This window comes from Grampus griseus (genome assembly GCF_964374135.1).
Source record: "Grampus griseus genome assembly, chromosome: 15".
NCBI lineage: Eukaryota > Metazoa > Chordata > Mammalia > Artiodactyla > Delphinidae > Grampus > Grampus griseus.
In genome coordinates this window covers 50985617-51006110 of record NC_139009.1, presented here as the reverse complement: position 1 = coordinate 51006110, position 20494 = coordinate 50985617, and the positions used below count along the sequence as shown (strand labels likewise).

At 34.7% G+C, this 20494-nt stretch overlaps 1 protein-coding gene across 3 annotated transcripts in view; it reads left to right on the top strand.

Moving 5' to 3' along the window:
• The window catches only part of USP34 (ubiquitin specific peptidase 34), a 231836-nt gene that overhangs the window by 92407 nt on the left and 118935 nt on the right, over positions 1-20494 (top strand). For all 3 annotated transcript variants that reach the window (XM_082672022.1, XM_082672023.1, XM_082672021.1), the window contains exons 11-18: positions 6329-6454; positions 6630-6759; positions 7425-7460; positions 7834-7964; positions 8258-8868; positions 11019-11233; positions 14727-14842; positions 14935-15062. In XM_082672022.1, coding sequence (XP_082528148.1) covers positions 6329-6454; positions 6630-6759; positions 7425-7460; positions 7834-7964; positions 8258-8868; positions 11019-11233; positions 14727-14842; positions 14935-15062 — 1493 coding nt within the window. The remainder of the gene's footprint in view (positions 1-6328; positions 6455-6629; positions 6760-7424; positions 7461-7833; positions 7965-8257; positions 8869-11018; positions 11234-14726; positions 14843-14934; positions 15063-20494) is intronic.

Below are 20494 nucleotides of genomic sequence, written 5' to 3'. Positions count from 1 at the left end.
TTAGGAAGTATTTCATTCTCTTCAGTTTGGGGGGAGGGTTTGAGAAGGATTGGTGATAATTTTTCTATAAATGTTTGGTAGAGTTCACTAGTTAAGACCATGTATTTTAGTACTTTGTTGGGAGGTTGATTACTGACTCCGTCTCTTGTTAAAGCTCTATTGACATTTTCCTTTTCTTCTTGAGTCAATTTAGGTAATTTGTGAGGAATTTTTTTTGGCATACAGTTGTTCATGGTATTTTCTTATAATTTTTTTTTAACCTCTAAGTTTGGTAGTAATATCCCACTTTCATTTCTGATTTTAGCTATTTACATCTTCTCTCTCCTCTTCTAAAAATATTTTTTAGTCAGTCTAGCAAAATGTTTGTTATTTTGTGAATCTTTAGAAGAACCAACTATTGGTTTTGTTAATTTTTTAAAATTGTTTTCCTAATCTGTATTTTATTTATCTGTGTTCTCATCTTTATTATTTCCCTTCTTTTAGCTTTGGGTTTAGTTTATTATTTTTCTGGTTCCTTAAATGATAAAATTAGGTTGTTGATAATTAGATCTTTTTAAATTTACATTTACATTTAATAAATTTCTGTGCAGTGCTTTTTTGCATCCCATGTATTTTGTTTTGTTGTTTTTTCAAGTCATTTGTTGCTAAATATTTTCTGATTTCCCTTGTCATTTTTTTCTTTGACCTATTGGTTGTTTAAGAATGTATTATTTAATTTCCATGTATTTGTAAAATTTCTAGTTTTCCTTCTAGTATTGATTTCTTAACTTCATCATTTTGTGGCCAGAGAAAACACGTATCTTTTTAAATCTCTTGAGACGTGTTTTGTGGCCTAACATATGGTCTGTCCTGGAAAACTGTATTTTAGAAAAGAATACATTCTTTAGAAAAGAATGTTTTCTGCTGTTTTGTGGAGTGTTCTCTCTATATGTCTGTTAGGTGTAGTTGGTTTATTGTGCTCTACGAGTTTTCTCTTTCCTTTCTTTTCTTCTGTCTAGTTGTTTTATCCATTATTGAAGTGGGTTATTGACATCTACAACTATTATTGTAGAACTTTCTATTTCTCCCTTAATTTCTGTCAATTTTTTCTTCAGTGTTTATTATATATTCTTGCTATATTGAACCTTTTATTAATGAATGATGTTACCTTTTGTCTCTGTTAACCTTTTTTTTTTTTTTAAATCTTTAACTGTGGTAGGGGAAAAAAAACCATGAAATTTACCCTCTGAACCATTAAAAAATTCTGATGGTGTTAATTATATTCATATTGTTATGTAACAGATCTCTAGAACTTTTTCATCTTCCAAAACTGAAAGCCTGCACCCATTGAACAACAACTCCCCAATTCTCTTTCCTCACATCTCCTGGTATCCATCATTTGACTCTGCTTCCATCATTCTGTCTATATATTTCATATTAGTGGAATCCTGTAGTATTTGTCCTTTTGTGACTGGCCTATTTCACTCAGCATAATGTCCTCAAAGTTCACCCATGTTCACCATGTTCACCCACGCTGTGGCATGTGACAGGATTTCCTTCCCTTTTTGGCTGAATTATATTCTGTTGTATGTATGTGCCACATTGTATTTATACATTGATTTGTTGATGGGCATTTGTGCAGCTTTCATGTCTTAGCTGTTGTAAGAAATGCTGTAGTGAACATGGGTGTGCAAATATCTCTTTGAAATCCCACTTTTAACTCTTGGATATATACCCAGGAGTGGGGTTGTTGGAGTATGTGATAATTCTTCTTTTTCTAGTAACTTTTAAAAAATTAAAACTACTTGATTTTAGTATGGTCAGCCCAGCTTTCTTTTGCTCATTATCTACATGGAATATCTTTTTCCATCCTCTCCAGTTTGTGTCTTTGGATGTAAAATGAATCTCTTGAGGACATTGTATATTTGTATCACGTTTTTTAATCCATTCTGCTGTTCTTTGTCTTTTGAATGGAGTGTTTAAACTATTTATTTTAAAAACATTTTTATTGAAATATAGTTGACTTACAGTGTTGTGTTAGTTTCAGCAAAGTATACAGCAAAGTGATTCAGTTATACATATATAAAAATATATATATTTTAAAATTCTCTTCCATTATAGGTTATTATAAGATATTGAGTATAGTTCCCTGTGCGATACAGTAGGTCCTTTTTAATTATCTACTTTTTATATATAGTATTGTGTATATTTCAATCCCCAAACTCCTAATTTATCTCTCTCCCCAAACCATTTATATTTAAAATAATTACTCAAAGAGGAGTTTAATTCTGCCATTTTTCTGTTTGTTTTTTATAGGTCTTTATAGTATTTTTTTTTTTTTTTTTTTTTTTGCGGTACGCGGGCCTCTCACTGTTGTGGCCTCTCCCGTTGCGGAGCACAGGCCCCGGACGTGCAGGCTCAGCGGCCGTGGCTCACGGGCCCAGCCACTCCGTGGCATGTGGGATCTTCCCGGACCGGGGCACGAACCTGTGTCCCCTGCATCGGCAGGCAGACTCTCAACCACTGCGCCACCAGGGAAGCCCCCTTTATAGTATTTTTGTCCATTATTTTCCTCCATTACTGCCTTCTTTTTTCAGTTGATTTTTTTATAGTGAAATATTTTGATTACGTTCTCATTTCCTTTTGTGTGTATTTTATAGATATTTTGTGTATAAAGTGGTAATTACATTTGACATATTGAAGTTTTTACAATCTAATTTGAATTTATGCCAATTTAAATACCATACGAAAACTTTGTTTCTGTACAGCTCCATCCCCCTTATTTTGTTATTAATATCACAGATGGCAGTTTTATATAATTTGTGCCCAGTTGTGTAGAATAATAATAATTTTTCTTGTTTTTGTTCTTTAAATCATGTAGGAATTAAAAAATGGAGTTAGAAATGAAAACTATAATAATACTAGCTTTTAATTGTCTGTATATTTACCTTTACAGAGATGTTTATTTCTTCACTGTTGTCTAGCTTCCTTTCATTTTATTCTGAAGGACTTCCTGTTGCATTTCTTGCAGGGCAGGTCTAGTTGTAGGTCTAGTTTTGTTTATCTGGAAATGTATTAATTTCTCATTATTTAAGGACAGATTTTGCCAATTGTAGAATTCTCAGTTGAAAGTTTTTTCTCTCACCCTTTGATATATCATACTTCTTCCTCTGGCTTCCAAGGTTTGTAATTAGAAATTGGCTGATAGTCTTATAGGGTATCTGTTTTATGTGAATTGCTTATCTCTTCCTGCTTTCACGATTAGTTTATTGTCTTTGGCTTTTAACAGTTCGATTATAATATCTCTTGGTATAACTCTCTGAGTTTATCCTACTGGGAGTGTGTTGAACTTTTTGGATTTGTAGACTTACGTCTTTCCTCAAGTTGAGAAGCTTTTGGCCATTATTTCTTTAAATATACTTTGTGTACCTTTCTTTTCCTCTGGGATTGCTACAATGAGTGTATTGGTAGACTGAGTGGTGTCCCACAGGTCCCTTAGACTCTCTTCACTTTTCTTCATTCTTTTTTCTTTCTGTTCCTTAGATTCAGTAATTTCAGTTGTCCTATTTTCTTCAGTTGTCCTGTTTTCAAGTTTGCTTATTCTTCTGCTTGCTCAGATCTGCTTTTGAGCCCCTCTAGTGTATTTTTTATTTCAGTTATTTTACTTTTCAGCATTTCTTTTTGGCTCCTTTTTATAATTTCTGTCTTTTTAATGATATTCTCATTTTGTTCATGCATTGTTTTCCAGTCTTCATCCTTTTCCTTGAGCTCTTTTAACATCTTTAAGGGAAGGTGTTTTAAGGTCTTTGTCTAGTAATTCCTATGGGTGCGCATTCTACAAATGACAGGTACATTTGTGTTGATTTATTTTATTTATTTGGATGGGCCATATTTTCCTGTTTCTTTTTATACTTTGTGTTGGTTTTCTTCTTTTTTTGGTTGAAAACATTGAATTTTATAGTATGGTAACTTTGGAAAAGAGATTCTCTTCTTTTCTCAGAGTTTGTTCTTTTTTAATTGATCCCTAGCCTAAAAATGATCTAATGTGAAAGCTCATCGTCTTTTCAGGTATTTTTCTGAGCTGTGTCTTTCCCTGGGAATGTACAGTACCTTTCTAAATTGTTCTACATATTTGGTTGTTATTGAATGTCTAAAAAAAACCCTGGTGTGGCTCCTTTAATTCCCCCAGTAGTCAGTCTCGCTGATTTGGGTTGAAACAATGGCAGCTAACCTCTGTGCCCATACCTCACCCATCAGATGTAGTAATCCGAATTCAGAACACAGAAGTTTGTTATTTGGACATTATTATTTGGACAAGATCATTATTGCCCACCCATGGCTCCAACAAACTGTACCAGAGTCACATATTGCTGTCCCCACAGCTGCCTGCCATAGGGTCAAGGAGTAGGAAATGGGTAGCTGCTATCACACTGAAGGCTGAAATTGGCCAACATTAACAACAGTTTACCAGCCAAGCTTTCCTTTGGGAGCACAAGAGTTCAAATTGGCTATTCCAGAGTTTCAGAGTAGTTACATCAGACAGTTTCTACTAGTAGTACAGTTGCTTTCTAGGTACAGAGCTGGATTCCTGGTACTTCCTGCTCTGCCATCTTCCCTGACATTCTTTTCTTCTCTTTTCTTTTCAATAACTAGTTAAGAAGCGTCTGTGAACCAACTCCACACTACCATTTTTACCAGGAACGAAAGCTGTCAATCTTAATATTTTTTTCCTGACTTTTGGATGTGTCTTCATAAAGTGCATCTTGAAAAGAGCCTTATGTGTCTTTTGCCTCAGTTACAGGATTACATAATTATCTCTTATGGGTCTTGTTACTTAAAAATAACCAAAATTATATCTATTATGAAAATCCCATTTTATTAATATTTACGCTGGTACAAATCAGGAATTTATCACACAGTATGTTTTAATCACATTTTCATTAGGAAAAGTGTAAATCTGATAGTTACTTCTTGACAAAAAGCAAGTATAAACTGTTAGTACAGTCCAATTATAATGTTAATTAATACTATATTAAAATATTCTTAGGTGAGATCTGTAAAATCAGCAGACTTATAATTGATGATTCACTTCTCAAAATCAAATGATGTTTTTGGTCTTAAAGTACTGCAGTTGTGTAAAGAACACTGTTGAATTTAATAGTAGCATTGAAGTAGATAGAGTAGTTTATTAGAAGTTACCTCAACGTAGAGGAATTCTTCCAATGTTATTTTATTTTACCTTCTGTTTTAAAATTAGGTTGTATATATTTACCCTGATAAGATGATTTAGTAGAAGAGAGTTTATATGATTTATACCTGAAAAATATAAAAGTCAGTGTTTTAGAATACATTTTCTTATAGACTTTTTATGTATTGTAGATAAGTAGGATACATTTTACCTTTGGAGTCCTGAAATTGGGTATTTCTGACCAAGTCAGATTTGTTGCTGTATCTTGATTTAGCAGTTAGCACCTTTGTAGCTGTAAAAGATGCTTATTTTACATGACATTGTAATATTTACTAGTCATATCTTTGTAAATATTATATTTTCCCTCATATTTACATAATTCTGTTTAGTATAACAAAGGAGACTTTCCTAGTTTATATTATGAAGACCTTGATTATAAAGGGGTTTCTATTTTGTACTGTATTTCAATTAATGACCATGTTATATAAATACTTTATAACCACTTAATGTGAGAAATATAATACAGTCAATCCTTGATCAACATGGGGATTAGGGATGCCAGCTCTCTGCACAGTCGAAAATCCATGTGTAACTTTACAGTTAGCCTTCCGTATCCACAGTTCCATATCTGTGGATCATTATAGTACTGTAGTATGTATTTAGTGGAAAAAAAACCCAAAACCTTGTATAAGTGGATGCACACAATTCAAACCTATGTTGTTCAAGGGTCCACTGTACACTTAAAAAATAATATTTATTTGGTTTTCTCGTCTAATTGTAATTTATTTTATTTTTTATTGCCTACATTTTAATTAACAGTTTAACTTGTTTTTATATTAGTGATATGTTCCTAAATTAAATTGGAATCCTTTTTATACTTGGATTCCAGAGACTATTTATTGCAGGCTTCCTTCTTGAGGTTAAAAAATTATGCTTGTGGTTTGCTTGGATAAAGTGAAGTTCTGCATAAGTGGAATTTTATTTTCACAATTTTATGTACTGCGATTTATGACATGTGGTAATTAACATTTTACTAATATATTTAAAAACATCAGTGTACTAGCCAGCTTCTTCACTTTTAAACTTACATAACTTTTTTGGTGTCAGGTTATTTATATAGTGTGATTATTTTTGACTGTTGTCTCTACTTTTATTTTCTAGCTGAAACACTGTAGTCGGTATATACATGACTTATTTCCTTCACTCATCAAGAATTTGGATCCAGTACCACTTAGACATCTTCTTAATCTGGTCTCAGCTCTTGAACCAAGTGTTCATACTGAACAGGTAATTCATTCAAAACTAATTTTTTTTTTTGTAAAGTGAAAATTTATTTGTGATCCAGATGATTTAACTTGTAGTTTATTACTGTTGGCATTTCAGTTAGGCAAAAGGATATTAAATTTGTTACAGTGTTTCCTAAAACCGCTAATTTCAACCTCTCCTTTTTTTTTTTTTAAAGACACTGTACTTGGCATCGATGTTAATTAAAGCATTGTGGAATAATGCACTAGCAGCTAAGGCCCAGCTATCTAAACAGAGTTCTTTTGCATCTTTACTAAACACCAATCTTCCCATTGGAAATAAGAAAGGTTAGTAAAGTATAATGTAATTTGAAGTAAGTTGTTGATAGTTTATAACTCAAATTTGAAATAGTTTCTGCAAATTAGTTTCAGTTTAATCTCAATTTTGAAATAAGTTGGAAAGGGAGGTGTTCGTTTTCTTAAAACGTTAATAAATTGGGGTTAGGTCATGTTTTTGGTTTACTGTTCAATTAACAGCAATAACGTTTCAGTAGTTACTGGATCTTCGTTCGTTAGTGTTCTTTTAAGAAAAAAACAAAACTATGTCATAAAAGCTTTAGAGCTTTTGGTTAGAAACCAGTCAACATGATTTCTTTTAGAAATAATTTTGAGAATAGAACATAATGATACATTTCTCTTTCTGTGTTTTCTACTTCAAAGTTTTCTGTCTTTCCAGGTATTTTATATGTGCTTTTACATGTATAACTTTCTAGGGTTTCCTACAAGTTTATCAGCTTTACCCCTCTTTTTGTTTCCTGACATCATATACTACCCTTTTCTTAGGCTTTCCTGTGCAGGCACCCACAAGTACTACGACACGTGGTGGGGACTTATATTATTGCAGGTTTCCCTACCTATATCTTGTTGATTATGTAATAAAAACAACTGATATGTGCCCCAAAGAAATTCAGTCACTTAGATTATTTCCATCCTGTTTTTTCCTTTTCCTTCAGAGGACGAAGAGCTCAGAAGAGCTGCACCATCACCTTGTAAGTTGAGTCTTAGAAATGTATGGCAAGATGACTTGTAGTTTTATTTTGATGATCATCTAGATTTAATTAATTTTATATAATATATTTGTATCACATTCATAAAGTTCATTTTGCATAGGAGATGTAAATCCTGACTACCTGTCTATCTTACTTACCCTTTTTGCTGAAATCATTAGTATCCTGACTTTTAATTGAAATCATGTATATCTTCTTTAGAAATAATTGGCAAATGTTAACATATTTCCAGATTATATTTTTGGCTACTTAGCGTGAAGCTTTGGTATATCAAAGAATCAAAGGATTATGACATTCTGATAGATCCATGTTAATACAAGTTAGAAGTGAAAAAATCCCCATCATTTTAATATAGGGTCACCTGCAGCCAGTCCTCAAAGCAGTGATAACAGCGATACCCATCAAAGTGGAGGCAGTGACATTGAAATGGATGAGCAGCTTATTAATAGAACCAAACATGTGCAGCAGCGACTTTCAGATACAGAGGTATGAAAATACTTTTTCCTCCCGCTTTAAAGAGATTTTTTGATTTTTGGGTTTGTGCCATGTTTATCCTTCGAACTGGGAATATAAACATGATGCCAGTTGAGGTCTTTCCTATCTTTTAAGTATCATTGAGGTTCTTTACTTTTCTTTGAGTTTTTAATTCCATTTTGTATTGTTCAATGAAATTTGTCAGGACTGTGGCAGCCTTTTAAAAAAGTACAGTGTGTTAATGTCATTTACTTTTTTCTTACTAGTTTAAATATTTATTTAAGTCTCTTTGTTTCTAAATATAGGAATCCATGCAGGGAAGTTCTGATGAAACTGCCAACAGTGGTGAAGATGGAAGCAGTGGTCCTGGTAGCAGTAGTGGACATAGTGATGGATCTAGCAATGAGGTGAATTCTAGCCATGCAAGCCAGTCAGCAGGGAGCCCTGGCAGTGAGGTACAGTCAGAAGACATTGCAGATATTGAAGCCCTTAAAGAAGAAGATGAAGATGACGATCATGGTCATAATCCTTCTAAAAGCAGTTGTGGTACAGATCATCGGAACAGGAAATTAGAAAGTCAAGCAGGCATTTGCTTAGGGGATTCCCAAGGTCCATCAGAAAGAAGTGGGACAAGCAATGGAACAGGAAAGGACCTGGTTTTTAACACTGAGTCAGTGCCATCAGTAGATAATCGAATACGAATGCTAGATGCCTGTTCACACTCTGAAGACCCAGAACATGATATTTCAGGGGAAATGAATGCTGCTCATATAGCACAAGCATCTCAGGAATCTTGTATTACACGCACTGGGGACTTTCTTGGGGAGACTATTGGGAATGAATTATTTAATTGTCGGCAGTTTATTGGTCCACAGCATCACCACCACCACCACCACCATCATCACCACCACGATGGGTAAGTCTACCTAAAAATAAAACAGCTTACATTTCCTTTAGGGAGTTAATTATAGCCTATATTTATTCAATTGTGATATATTCTAGATCAGTGCTGTCCAATAGGAATATAATGTAAGCTAAAAATGCATGCCATAAGTATGTAATTTTAAATTTTCATAATTAATTTATTTTTGGCCACGCCCTGCAGTTTGTGGGATCTTAGTTCCCCAACCTGGGATCGAACCCATGCCCCACTGCAGTGGAGACATGGAGTCTTAACCACTGGATCGCCAAGGAAAGTCCCAATTTTTAATTTTCTAATGGGCACATTTTAAAAAGCAAGATGAAACAGAGAAGATTAATTTTAATTATAAATTTTATTTAAAGCAGTAGTATCCAAAATATCATATATCCTCATGTAATCCGTGTAAAATTTTTAATAAAAATTTTTTTGTACTAGGTCTTCAATAATCTGTGTATATTTAATACTCCTAACATTTTCATTTAGACCAGCCATTTTTTACATGTGCAGTGACCACAGGTGGCTAGTGGCTGTTGTATTGGACAACACAGATCTAGATCTTCAACTCCTTGTAATAATTGCCTAATAGTAGATAGTAAATTGCTTGTGGAAACTTCCATTAAAGTGTGATCACGAAAAGGGAAATTTTATGCACATTCTAATTTTAGGATATTAGTAAGGATAAAGCCTCAGCATAAAGCTTTTTGATTATCTGTGAAATATACCTATGGTGTTTAATAGTAAGTGATTCTGTCATTTACTAGTGTTACAGTATTGGGCAAGGTACTCAGTTGTTCTTACTATCATTTTCTCATCTATAAAATAGAAACAATAGTACCTATCTCATGGGCTTATTGTGAGCATTTCATGGGCTGATATGATTGGCACATAATAAGAACTTAATAAATATTAGCTGCTATTTATTATTACTATCATTGCAAGTAGTAATATTTGAGTTAATGATGAAATAGGGATATGTAGTTTATCAGGATTTATCTTAAACCTGACTATTTGCCGGGCCTTTCAGAATTTAATATGGTTGTTTGGGAGAACTACACATCCATACATATTCCTACTTTATTTCCTTTGCCTTTTTCTTCTTATCATTAACCCATATGAGTTTACAGTAATGTTTCTTAGTCTTGGCAGTATTGATGTTTTGGGCCAGGTAATTCTGTGTTTTGGATTTACAGCAATGTGAATGCTGCCCTCTGCATTGTAGGATGGATGTTTAGCAGCATCCCTAGCCTCTAGGCCTACATACTAGAGGAATATCCCAAGTTGTGATAACCAAAAATTGTCTCTAGACATTGCCAGATGTCCCCTTGGCCTTCTGTTTGAGAACCACTGGTTTATGGTCTGACATTACAGAAATGCACATTCAGAGTTCTCCCCAGGACATACTGGAGACAAAGCAATTAGTTCATAAAACTGAGGAGGGTAATATGTTCAGTTTGGTACATTGTAAATCTCTTATAGTGTTCACGCCAACCCTCTACCTGAAAAGACCTAATGATTTATTTTTTTATGTTAGCCATTTCCATATTCTCTGTGTATGGGTACCATTTGTGAGTCTAAATCAATCCTGAACTTTTCTTCTTCGTGTTATTTTTATCATTTTGTCTCTACATCCTTAGAGCACCCCGTATGGTATGTTTTAGAAGGGAGGACTTAATAGGTGTTTATTGAGTTAAAAGTTGCTCAGTTAATACTAACCACATCTAGATTGCAGCTGTAAATTGAAATTTTTTTCCTTATCTGATTTGATTCTGCAGTTGGATGAACAAATGTAAATAAATTTAAAGGTTTCACTTTAAGATTTGAGTTTATAAAAAAATTATCTAACAGTTAAGTTTACTGATTTTGTTTTTCCTAAAATTATTCTCTTTGAAGTTGTTTTAGTGAAGTGTGTTGATGAGCCAGATAATATGTAGGTATATATTGTATAATTAATATATAGTGCAGACTTTGTGGGCTTTCTATTTTTTGTAAAGCTGTCAATATTCCATATTGTTAACAAACAAATGTAGCTTTATTCTTGAGTGGGTTGTAACTTGTGCCAAATGTTTTGAGAGATATTTTTTTGTGATTCACAATGTGTGTTCAAATTTGTAATTGCTGACTTTGTACTCCTCTCTGTGTTACAGTCATATGGTTGATGATATGCTAAGTGCAGATGATGTCAGTTGCAGCAGCTCCCAGGTCAGTGCAAAATCAGAAAAAAATATGGCTGATTTTGATGGTGAAGAATCTGGGTGTGAAGAGGAGCTAGTTCAGATTAATTCACATGCAGAGCTAACATCTCATCTCCAACAACATCTTCCCAATTTAGCATCTATTTACCATGAACATCTTAGTCAAGGTAAGGTTCTGTAGTAAGTAAAATATATTCCTTTATTTAAAATAGGAATAATTTATATAACACATTGTTAAAAGGAATCAACAGTCAATGTTTTGTTACTTCAGTGTTTTTGCCAAGTAATTTTCATATTATAGTTTTTTCCCCCAAGGAAATGAAATTATTATGAATACTGCATCATGAATATGAAGGCTGCAGTTCCATCAAGAGATATTTAACAAGGAAAAGAAATAAAAAATAATATGTATAAAAATTATAGCTTTGTATTTGAAAAAATATATGGCTGCATTAGATTTTATATTCAGGAATTTTAGGACTTAAAAGTAGGAGATTACACAGAATCACATGTTGTATGATTCCATTTATATAAAAGGACTAAGATAGGCAAATCTGTAGAGATAGAAAGTATAGATTAGTGGTTCCCTGTGGCTAGTGAGGATTGGGAGAAATAAGAGGAGGGGTGACTGCTAAAGGGTGAGGTGTTTCTTTCATCTGGGGTGATGAAAATGTTCAAAAAACGATGGTTCTAATCACTCTAAATCAGTCTTAAAAAGATGATAGGACATGACCAAACTCTAAAGAATAGAGGTTAGAAGAGGTTAAAGAATAGGAGGAGATAAAGGAGGAAAGGGAGAAAAATTAAGAGGGAAAACAGTTCTAGAATTGGCAATTTAAAGGTCCATATCCAGCCTCTTGCTTAGTTACATACCATCAGCACTTAGTAGCCTAGGACATGGGTTTTGGGATGCCAGTAAATTATAAACTAAGTAAACCAGATAGATTAGGTTTATGCTTTTAAAGCCACGATCAGACTTGGAGATGCAATTTGTGGATCTTGGCAACAACTTTCTGATTTCAACTGTTACTTGCGTATAATCTAGATAAGGTTATTTTGACTTTTTTTTTTTTTCCTTTTTTTTGGCCGTGCTGCGTGGCTCGCGGGATCTCAGTTCCCCGACCAGGCACCGAACCCAGGCCCTCAGCAGTGAGAACGCGGAGACCTAGCCACTGGACTGCCAGGGAATTCCCTGTTTTGACATTTTTGTTATTGTGGTTGTTGAGAAATGAATGGGTTAAGATTGAGGTCAATTTAATTTTATACCATATTTATTAAATTTTCACCATTCTTCTATTCTTAACCTGTTTTCCTTTTATTCAGTATTGTACATGTTTTTTTACTATATGAAGTTAGAAATTGAGCAAAATATTAGATGTATTATTGGTCTCCAAATCTACCTTGTATTACTGTGTATTTAATACTATAGAGAACTCTTCCAACACAGTAAGACAAACAATACAATTTAAAAATGGGCAACAGGTATGAATAAATTTAGTTACTTCATAAATGAAGATATAAAAATGGTCAGTAAATACATGAAAAGATGTTCAATATCTACAGTCATCTGGGAAATTCAAATTAAAACTACAACTGGATATTTCTACTCATTTCGGATGGGTAAAAAATTAAGGACTTAATGATATCAAATGACGCTAAGGATGCAGAGCAACTACAACTCTCATACATTGCTGTGAAGGAGCTTAAAATAGTACAGGCAGTTTAGAGTACTGTTTTAGCAGTTTCTTTTAAAGTTAAACTTGTACTTACCATATGACCCAGCAATTCCTATTCTAGGTATTTACCCAAGAGAAATGAAAACATACGTCCACAAAAAGATTTGTACCTGAATGTTCATAACTGCTTCATTTATGAACCTCAGCTGGAATTAACTGGTAGATAAACAAATTGTTGTATATTCACACTGGAATAAAAAGGAAAGAGCTACTGATACGTTCAACACCATGACTGAATATCAAAAAACATTCTAAGCAAATGAAGCTAGACAGAAGAATACATACTGTATATCATTCATATGCACTTCTAAAATTTCCTAAAGTAATTTATAATGATTGACATCTACTCAGTGATTGGTGGTGGGGATTGATTGTAAAGGGACACAAGAGAACTTTTTGGGGTGATAGAAATGTTCCGGATCTTATGTATTTATATTGTATTTTAATAAAATTAATTTTAAAAAGTAAATACCAAAACAAATAAACCAAACAAACCCCAAACTTAAAAAGTCAAGCTACAAACTGGGAGAAATATTTGCAAATCATATATCTAATAAAGGGCTTGTATCCAGACCATATAAGAACTTTTACAACTCAGTAGTAAGACAACTTAATTAAAAATTGGGAATTGATTTATTTCACCAAAGAAGGTACACAAATGGCTAATAAGCACATGAAAAAATGCTTAGCATCATTAGTCATTAGGGAAATTAAAATTAAAGACCAGAATGATATTCTACTGCATATCTATTAGAATGGCTAAAATTAAAAAGAGCGACCATACCTATGTGTTGAAAAACAGTATGGCAGTTTCTTCAAATTTTAAACATACGTGTTTACCTTATGACCCAACAGTTCCACTTCTAAGTATTTACCCTAAAGAAAAGAAAGTGTATGTCTATACAAAGACTGGTTATATCAGTGTTATGGCAGCATTATTCATATTAGACAAAAACTGGCAACTATCCAAACTTTCAGTAATTGGTAGATATATAAACAATTTTTTCGTATAATGGAATATTATTCTGTTTATTATTATTCTATTTAAAAGGAACACACTACTGATAGATGCTTCAACATGGATGAAGCTCAGACATTTTGCTAAGTGAACAAAGTCAGACATGACTATACATACGTATTGTATGATTCCATTTATATGAAATTTCTAGAAAAGGCTAATTTATGGGGATGGAAGAACAGACTAGGGCTCGGGAATGGGATCAGGGATTAAATGTAATTAAGTATGAGGGAATGCTTTAGGGTGGTGAAAGTGTTCTAAGACAGAATTATGGTGAAGGTTGCATAGTTCTCATTTTAATGAAATCAATGTACATGTACAGTTTAAGAGGGAAATTTCATGGTAAAGCTGTTAAAGACAATGAAGCATTTTTGCTTAATATAACAGAGCTAGGGAGAGTTCATAGTCTGGCACTCAAAGTCTGAATTATTATAATAGACGCTTTGAATTTAATTGAATGTTTTGAGTAAATCATCTCAATTAAAAAAATCTTTAGGTATAAGACACTTTACAGAAGGTCATTTAGAGGAACGTCCCTTGGCTATATAGTTAATTCAGTTAAATTTTCTTCTTAATGTTTAATTTGGGTTTCAAATATTTATATATAGTTCTCTTGACATGTGGAAAACATTAATCATACTTATTAGTAATAGTGAGGAGGCTATGAAATAGTGGAGAGGCTATGAAAACTTTTCTTATTTTACTTTAGTAGTATCAAACTCTAAACAGTACTATTCTGTCTCATTCATAAAGCAACTGTGTTAATCTTGTTTTTATCTTGTGATGTAAGAAGAGATTTATTGTTATACTTCACTTTGAATTTGTTAACTTTATGAATGCTGTAGTTCACTTTACAATTTCAGTCAACTGCATTGCTCTATAGTGTGTTATATTTTGCCCCTTCAGGACCTACAGTTCATAAACATCAATTCAGCAGTAATGCTGTAACAGACATTAATTTGGATAACGTTTGCAAGAAAGGAAACACTTTGTTGTGGGATATAGTCCAAGATGATGATGCAGTAAGTTATTTAATAAACCCAAAAGACTACAAAATTACAGCAAAATGCATTCAGTATAAACAGTAACTTTATGTATATACATTTTTTTGTAGGTTAATCTTTCTGAAGGATTAATAAATGAAGCAGAGAAACTTCTCTGTTCCTTAGTATGTTGGTTTACGGATAGACAGATTCGAATGAGATTCATTGAAGGTTGCCTTGAAAATTTAGGAAACAACAGGTAAATAGGAATTTAAAATTTTTTATGCAGTAATCATATTCATAATCAATATTCTTATTGACCTAGATATGGTGGGTTCATAGCATTTAATGTACTGTTATCAACCTATTTTTTTTTAGTAATTGTGGTTTTTATATTAGTTCTAAACTGTTTTCCCCCACAGGGTTTATATGTTATCACACAGTCTTGCTTTTTTCAGCACTTTTCGGCACTCTTGATTAGATCACCTCCAACAGAGACAAAGGAATACTGTCTTATTGATTCTGGGAACATGGTGGTGATTACTCTATTTTCAGATTACAGTTTAAATGTTCTTGAACTGTTATATATAAAGAAAGCTAAATAAGATAAGTGAAGTTAAACTTAAGCTGAAATATAAACATTTTGATAATGGCATTGTTCTTCCATCTGGGTGGATCTTTTGACTTCTGTAGTGCACAAAGAATTAGGTTAGTTGTGTTTTTTTCCTAGTTTGAATTCTGCTGTATATTTATATACTTCTTATTGGGGCTCAAATAATTACCACAAGTTTCTTGATTTTCAGTTCTGTTCTGTTGATACAGTCTCCAGTTTCCCTTATACTGCTCTGATAATATTGTTCCATTCTCTGATGTGGTGAATTCAGTTATTAATTGAATATATATATATTTTAATTTATTTTTTTGTTTATGATTTTTGGCTGTGTTGGGTCTTTGTTGCTGCGTGTGGGCTTTCTCTAGTTGCGGCGAGCAGGGACTACTCTTTGTTGCGGTGCATGGGCTTCTCATTGTGGTGGCTTCTCTTGTTGCAGAGCATGGGCTCTATAGTGCGTGGGCTCAGTAGTTGTGGCTCGTGAGCTCTAGAGCGAAGGGCTCAGTAGTTGTGGCGCACAGGCTTAGTTGCTCCGCGGCATGTGGGATCTTCCCGGACCAGGGCTCCAACCCATGTCTCCTGCACTGGCAGGCGGATTCTTAACCAATGTGCCACCAGGGAAGCCCCTAATTGAATATATTATATTAATATTTTCAGCTTACCTCTGCCCAGGCTCAATATAAATGTCTAATTTTATTGACTATTTAACTGCTTCAAAAAATTTTTTTACCTAATTGAATTAGAAAAAGTATCTGCAATATTTACTTTTCTTCTTTTGATCTTTAAAGGGCTATAATTGGTACAATAACAATAGAAAAATTGCTTATTCATGCAGGTATAAGAAACTACTAATAGACCCCTGTTAGTTGGATCAGTTGCCTCATTTGGCATATATTCTTTAAAAAGAATGCTTTTAATGGGTGAATGATATTTCATCATTTACCTAGGTATTATAGAAATTAGTTTTAAAATGTTTTGTCTTTTAAATATTTTTAAAAATATTTATTTATCATTTATTTATTGTGGCTGCTCTGAGTCTTAGTTGTTATGTGCGGGATCTTCATTACAGCACGTGAGATCTTTGTTGCGGCCTGCGGACTCTTAGTTGTGGCATGCAAACTTAGTTGAGACATGCATGCAGGATCTAGTTCCCCAACCAGGGATTGAACCTGGGCCCCCTACATTGGGAACGCGGAGTCTTACCCACTGGGCCACTAGGGAAGTCCCTAAAATGTTAATTGTCTTTTAAAAGTCTTTGTGAAGCTAATGAATACTTTTTTAAGTTGTATCAATTTTTATTCCCCAAAAGTGCATCTGCATATCCTGTGGCCCAGCAGTTGCACTGCTAAGTATGTGCCTTTTAATAATACATCCAGAAGGTCACCAAAAGACACATTCAAGAATGTTCATAAAAGCATTATTCAAAATAAGTATTCTTTCTACTGCTATCTAAATGACAGAAAAAGAATAGGAAGGAAAATTAAATTGTGGACTGTTTGTTGAATGAAATAGTATATATATAGTAGTAACAATGAAAGAACTACAACTGCATGGAATAGTGTGGTTGAATCTCACAGACAAAATTTTGAGTGAAAGAAGCCAGATGTAAAAAAGTATATCTCTATTACTCTGTTTATACAGAGTTTAAAAACAGGGAAACTGGGACTTCCCTGGTGGCGCATTGGTTAAGAATCCGCCTGCCAATGCAGGGGACACGGGTTCAAGCCCTGGTCCGGAAGGATCCCACATGCCGCAGAGCAACTAAGCCTGTGCGCCACAACTGCTGAGCCTTGCGCTGTAGAGCCCATGAGCCACAACTCCTGAAGCCCGCACGCCTAGAGCCAGTGCTCCACTACAAGAGAAGCCACCACAGTGAGAAGCCCATGCACTGCAATAAAGAGTAGCAGCAACGAAGATGCAATGCAGCCATAAATGAATAAATTAAAAAAGAAAATCAGGAAAACTATTGTATTTAATAGGATAATGGTTACTCTTGGGTTGTTAGTGAGTGGAAAGGGGGCATATCCCAAGGCTTCTGGGATGCTGGTAATGATTTCTTTCTTGATGTTGGTGCATGTTACACAGGTATGTTCACCTCCTGATATTTTGAACTGTCACTTAGGTTTATATGTGTTTTTTCATGTATGTTACTTCAATAAAAAGGAAAAAAGCTATGTGAAAGATGAAATATCATGTAGCCTTTAAGAGTCAAATGTTTTCAAAGATTATATAATGATATAGGCGTATACTCATAGGCCCGTTTGTTAAAAAGATTGCAAGCAATATGTGAGACTGTAGAATGGTTATTTCTGGGAGGATTCAGTTAATTTTTTCTTCTTTATGGTTTTCTATTTTCTAATTTTTCCATAATGAGCATATATTTTTCTAAGTAGTGTAGCTTAAAAGAGACGAGAGGGGGCTTCCCTGGTGGCGCAGTGGTTGAGAGTCTGCCTGCTGATGCAGGGGACACGGGTTCGTGCCCAGGTCTGGGAAAATCCCACATGCCGCGGAGCGGCTAGGCCCGTGAGCCATGGCCGCTGAGCCTGCGCATCCGGAGCCTGTGCTCCGCAACGGGAGAGGCCACAACAATGAGAGGCCCGCGTACTGCAAAAAAAAAAAAAAAAAAAAAAAAAAGAGTAAAAAAGACAAAAGGAAAATTCTGTGTATAAAATGGAAAATCATCATTTTGGATTTTTTTAAGCTTTAATTTGTTCACTCCCAAATCACTTGAAGTTGAAGCATTTTTCATTTGTTGGAGGCAGTCCTGTACCTAATCATAGTTACTTAATGGTTTATTGATATATAGTAAACATAACTATTATATTGATGTTAATTTTGGCCTCAAAATTTACTCAGACGGTTGCTGTGTGTATTATGCTAGGCCTCTTATTAATTGGTCATATATGCCAGTACTTAGAGCATAGTGGCATTTTTTAGCCTGTGACATATGCAACACATCCAGTGTATACCAGCTGAACTTACTGAAGTTATCATGCAAACTGAAAAATAATTAATTTTTTTAAACATTATTAGTTCCAGTTTCCTGATAAACTAGTGTTTTTTTTAACATCTTTATTGGAGTATAATTGCTTTACAATGTTGTTTTAGTTTCTGCTGTATAACAAAATGAATCAGCTATTTTTATACTTTTATCCCCATATCCCTTCCCTCTTGCACCTCCCTCCCACTCTCCCTATCCCACCCCTCTAGGCAGTCACAAAGCACCGAGCTGATCTCCCTGTGCTATGCAGCTGCTTCCCACTAGCTATTTTACAATTAAACCAGTGGGTTTTAATGGGGGTGATTTTTTTTCTCCCTAGGTAGTATCAGTATCTGGAGATATTTTTGGTTGTCACATTAATGAGTGGAATTGGAGATGTTACTTTGGGCTAGGGATGCTACTAAACATCCCTCAATGCAGAGGACAGCTTTTCACAACAGAATTGTGTGAAGTGTCAGTATTGATATCAGAGTTTGAGAAATCCTATTCTGAACACAAGAATCCTTTCTCCGAGGATTCCTCTCCCCCTGAGTTTGCCATCACAGTAGGAAAGGGATGTTGCACAAGGGTGTTAATATTAATAGGAAAGCTCTTCCTTATGTTGAAATAAATGGGCCACTGAAATCTTAACTCATTTACCATTTTCCTGACATTTGACCGAAAAAACTGCACAGATGTCTGCTTCTTGATGATGTCAATTTTTTATGTAGTTTACACAGGTTTTATGTTTCTTTTTATTTTCTCTATGTTGACTTTTCTTTTTTTTTTTTTGCGGTACGCGGGCCTCTCACTGTTGTGGCCTCTCCCGTTGCGGAGCACAGGCTCCGGACACGCAGGCTCAACGGCCATGGCTCACAGGCCCAGCCGCTCCGCGGCATGTGGGATCCTCCAGGACCGGGGCACGAACCCGCGTCCCCTGCATCGGCAGGTGGACTCTCAACCACTGCGCCACCAGGGAAGCCCCCTCTATGTTGACTTTTTAATTTTCCTTCTAGTTCCTCACTTTCCATGGTTTATAGACCTGTCACCAATTTTTGTTTGTTTTTGCTGTTCTATGGTCTTATTACAGTTTATTTCACAAAATGAACTTAGCTTTCTTTTGAACAGTAATATAGGCTCATTACTTCTTGGGAAGCATAGAGATCTGAAAAAGGAAAAGTCTCCCATAAATCACCCATAATTCTGCCATTTATACGGAACCCACTGTTAACACTTAAAAACACTTTAAACATGCAGCATGTGACTTATGCACATTTAACCTTAGGCAGATTGTTTTATAAGGCATATAACATTTCAGCAGCGCAGGAGGTTTAAAGTTACACACGGAAACACATAGTAGACTGGTTTGCAGAATGTTGTCATAAAGTGAGAGCATGAGGTAGACAGTAGCTCCCACAATGAAAAATCCATTACTCTTCAGCTTGGTATTTGTTACTTTGGGTGAGTGAGATAAGGCTGCTGTCTAGTGAGTAGGGCGGAAGTAGGAGTTGGGTTGTAATCAGCCCCTTTGGTGTTTTATGTTTACTAGAAGGCAGGTAGCTTCACATGCAGGTTCACATCCTGGGCTAGGTACCTCCTGAAATTCTGTGGCTTCTTGAGAATTGATTTGAGACTCTGTCTGGGAACCTATCCAGTGTGCTATTTTTTTGCCATTCTTTATGCAGTAGGTAGTTTAACCCACGTGTGAAATTTTTTGCCTTTGAATACAAAAGTAAAAATGGTCACGAGTCAGGGATTCTGTTTACATAAATAAAGGTTCATATAATTAAGAAATGCATGGTACTATGTACTTTTTTTTGGTTTTGTTTTCTCTCTGTAAAGACTATATTATATACAGCATTTTTTGTCAACTCTTGGTATATACTATAGTTTAAAATGACTGAGGGACTTCCCTTGTGGTCCAGTGGCTAAGACTCCATGCTCCCAATGCAGGGGGCCTGGGTTCGATCCCTGGTCAGGGAACTAGATCCCACATGCCGCAACTAAGAGTTTGCCTGCTGCAGCTAAAAGATCTGGCATGCTGCAACTGAAAAGATCCTGCACGCAGCAACAAAGATCCTGTGTGCCACAACTAAAACCC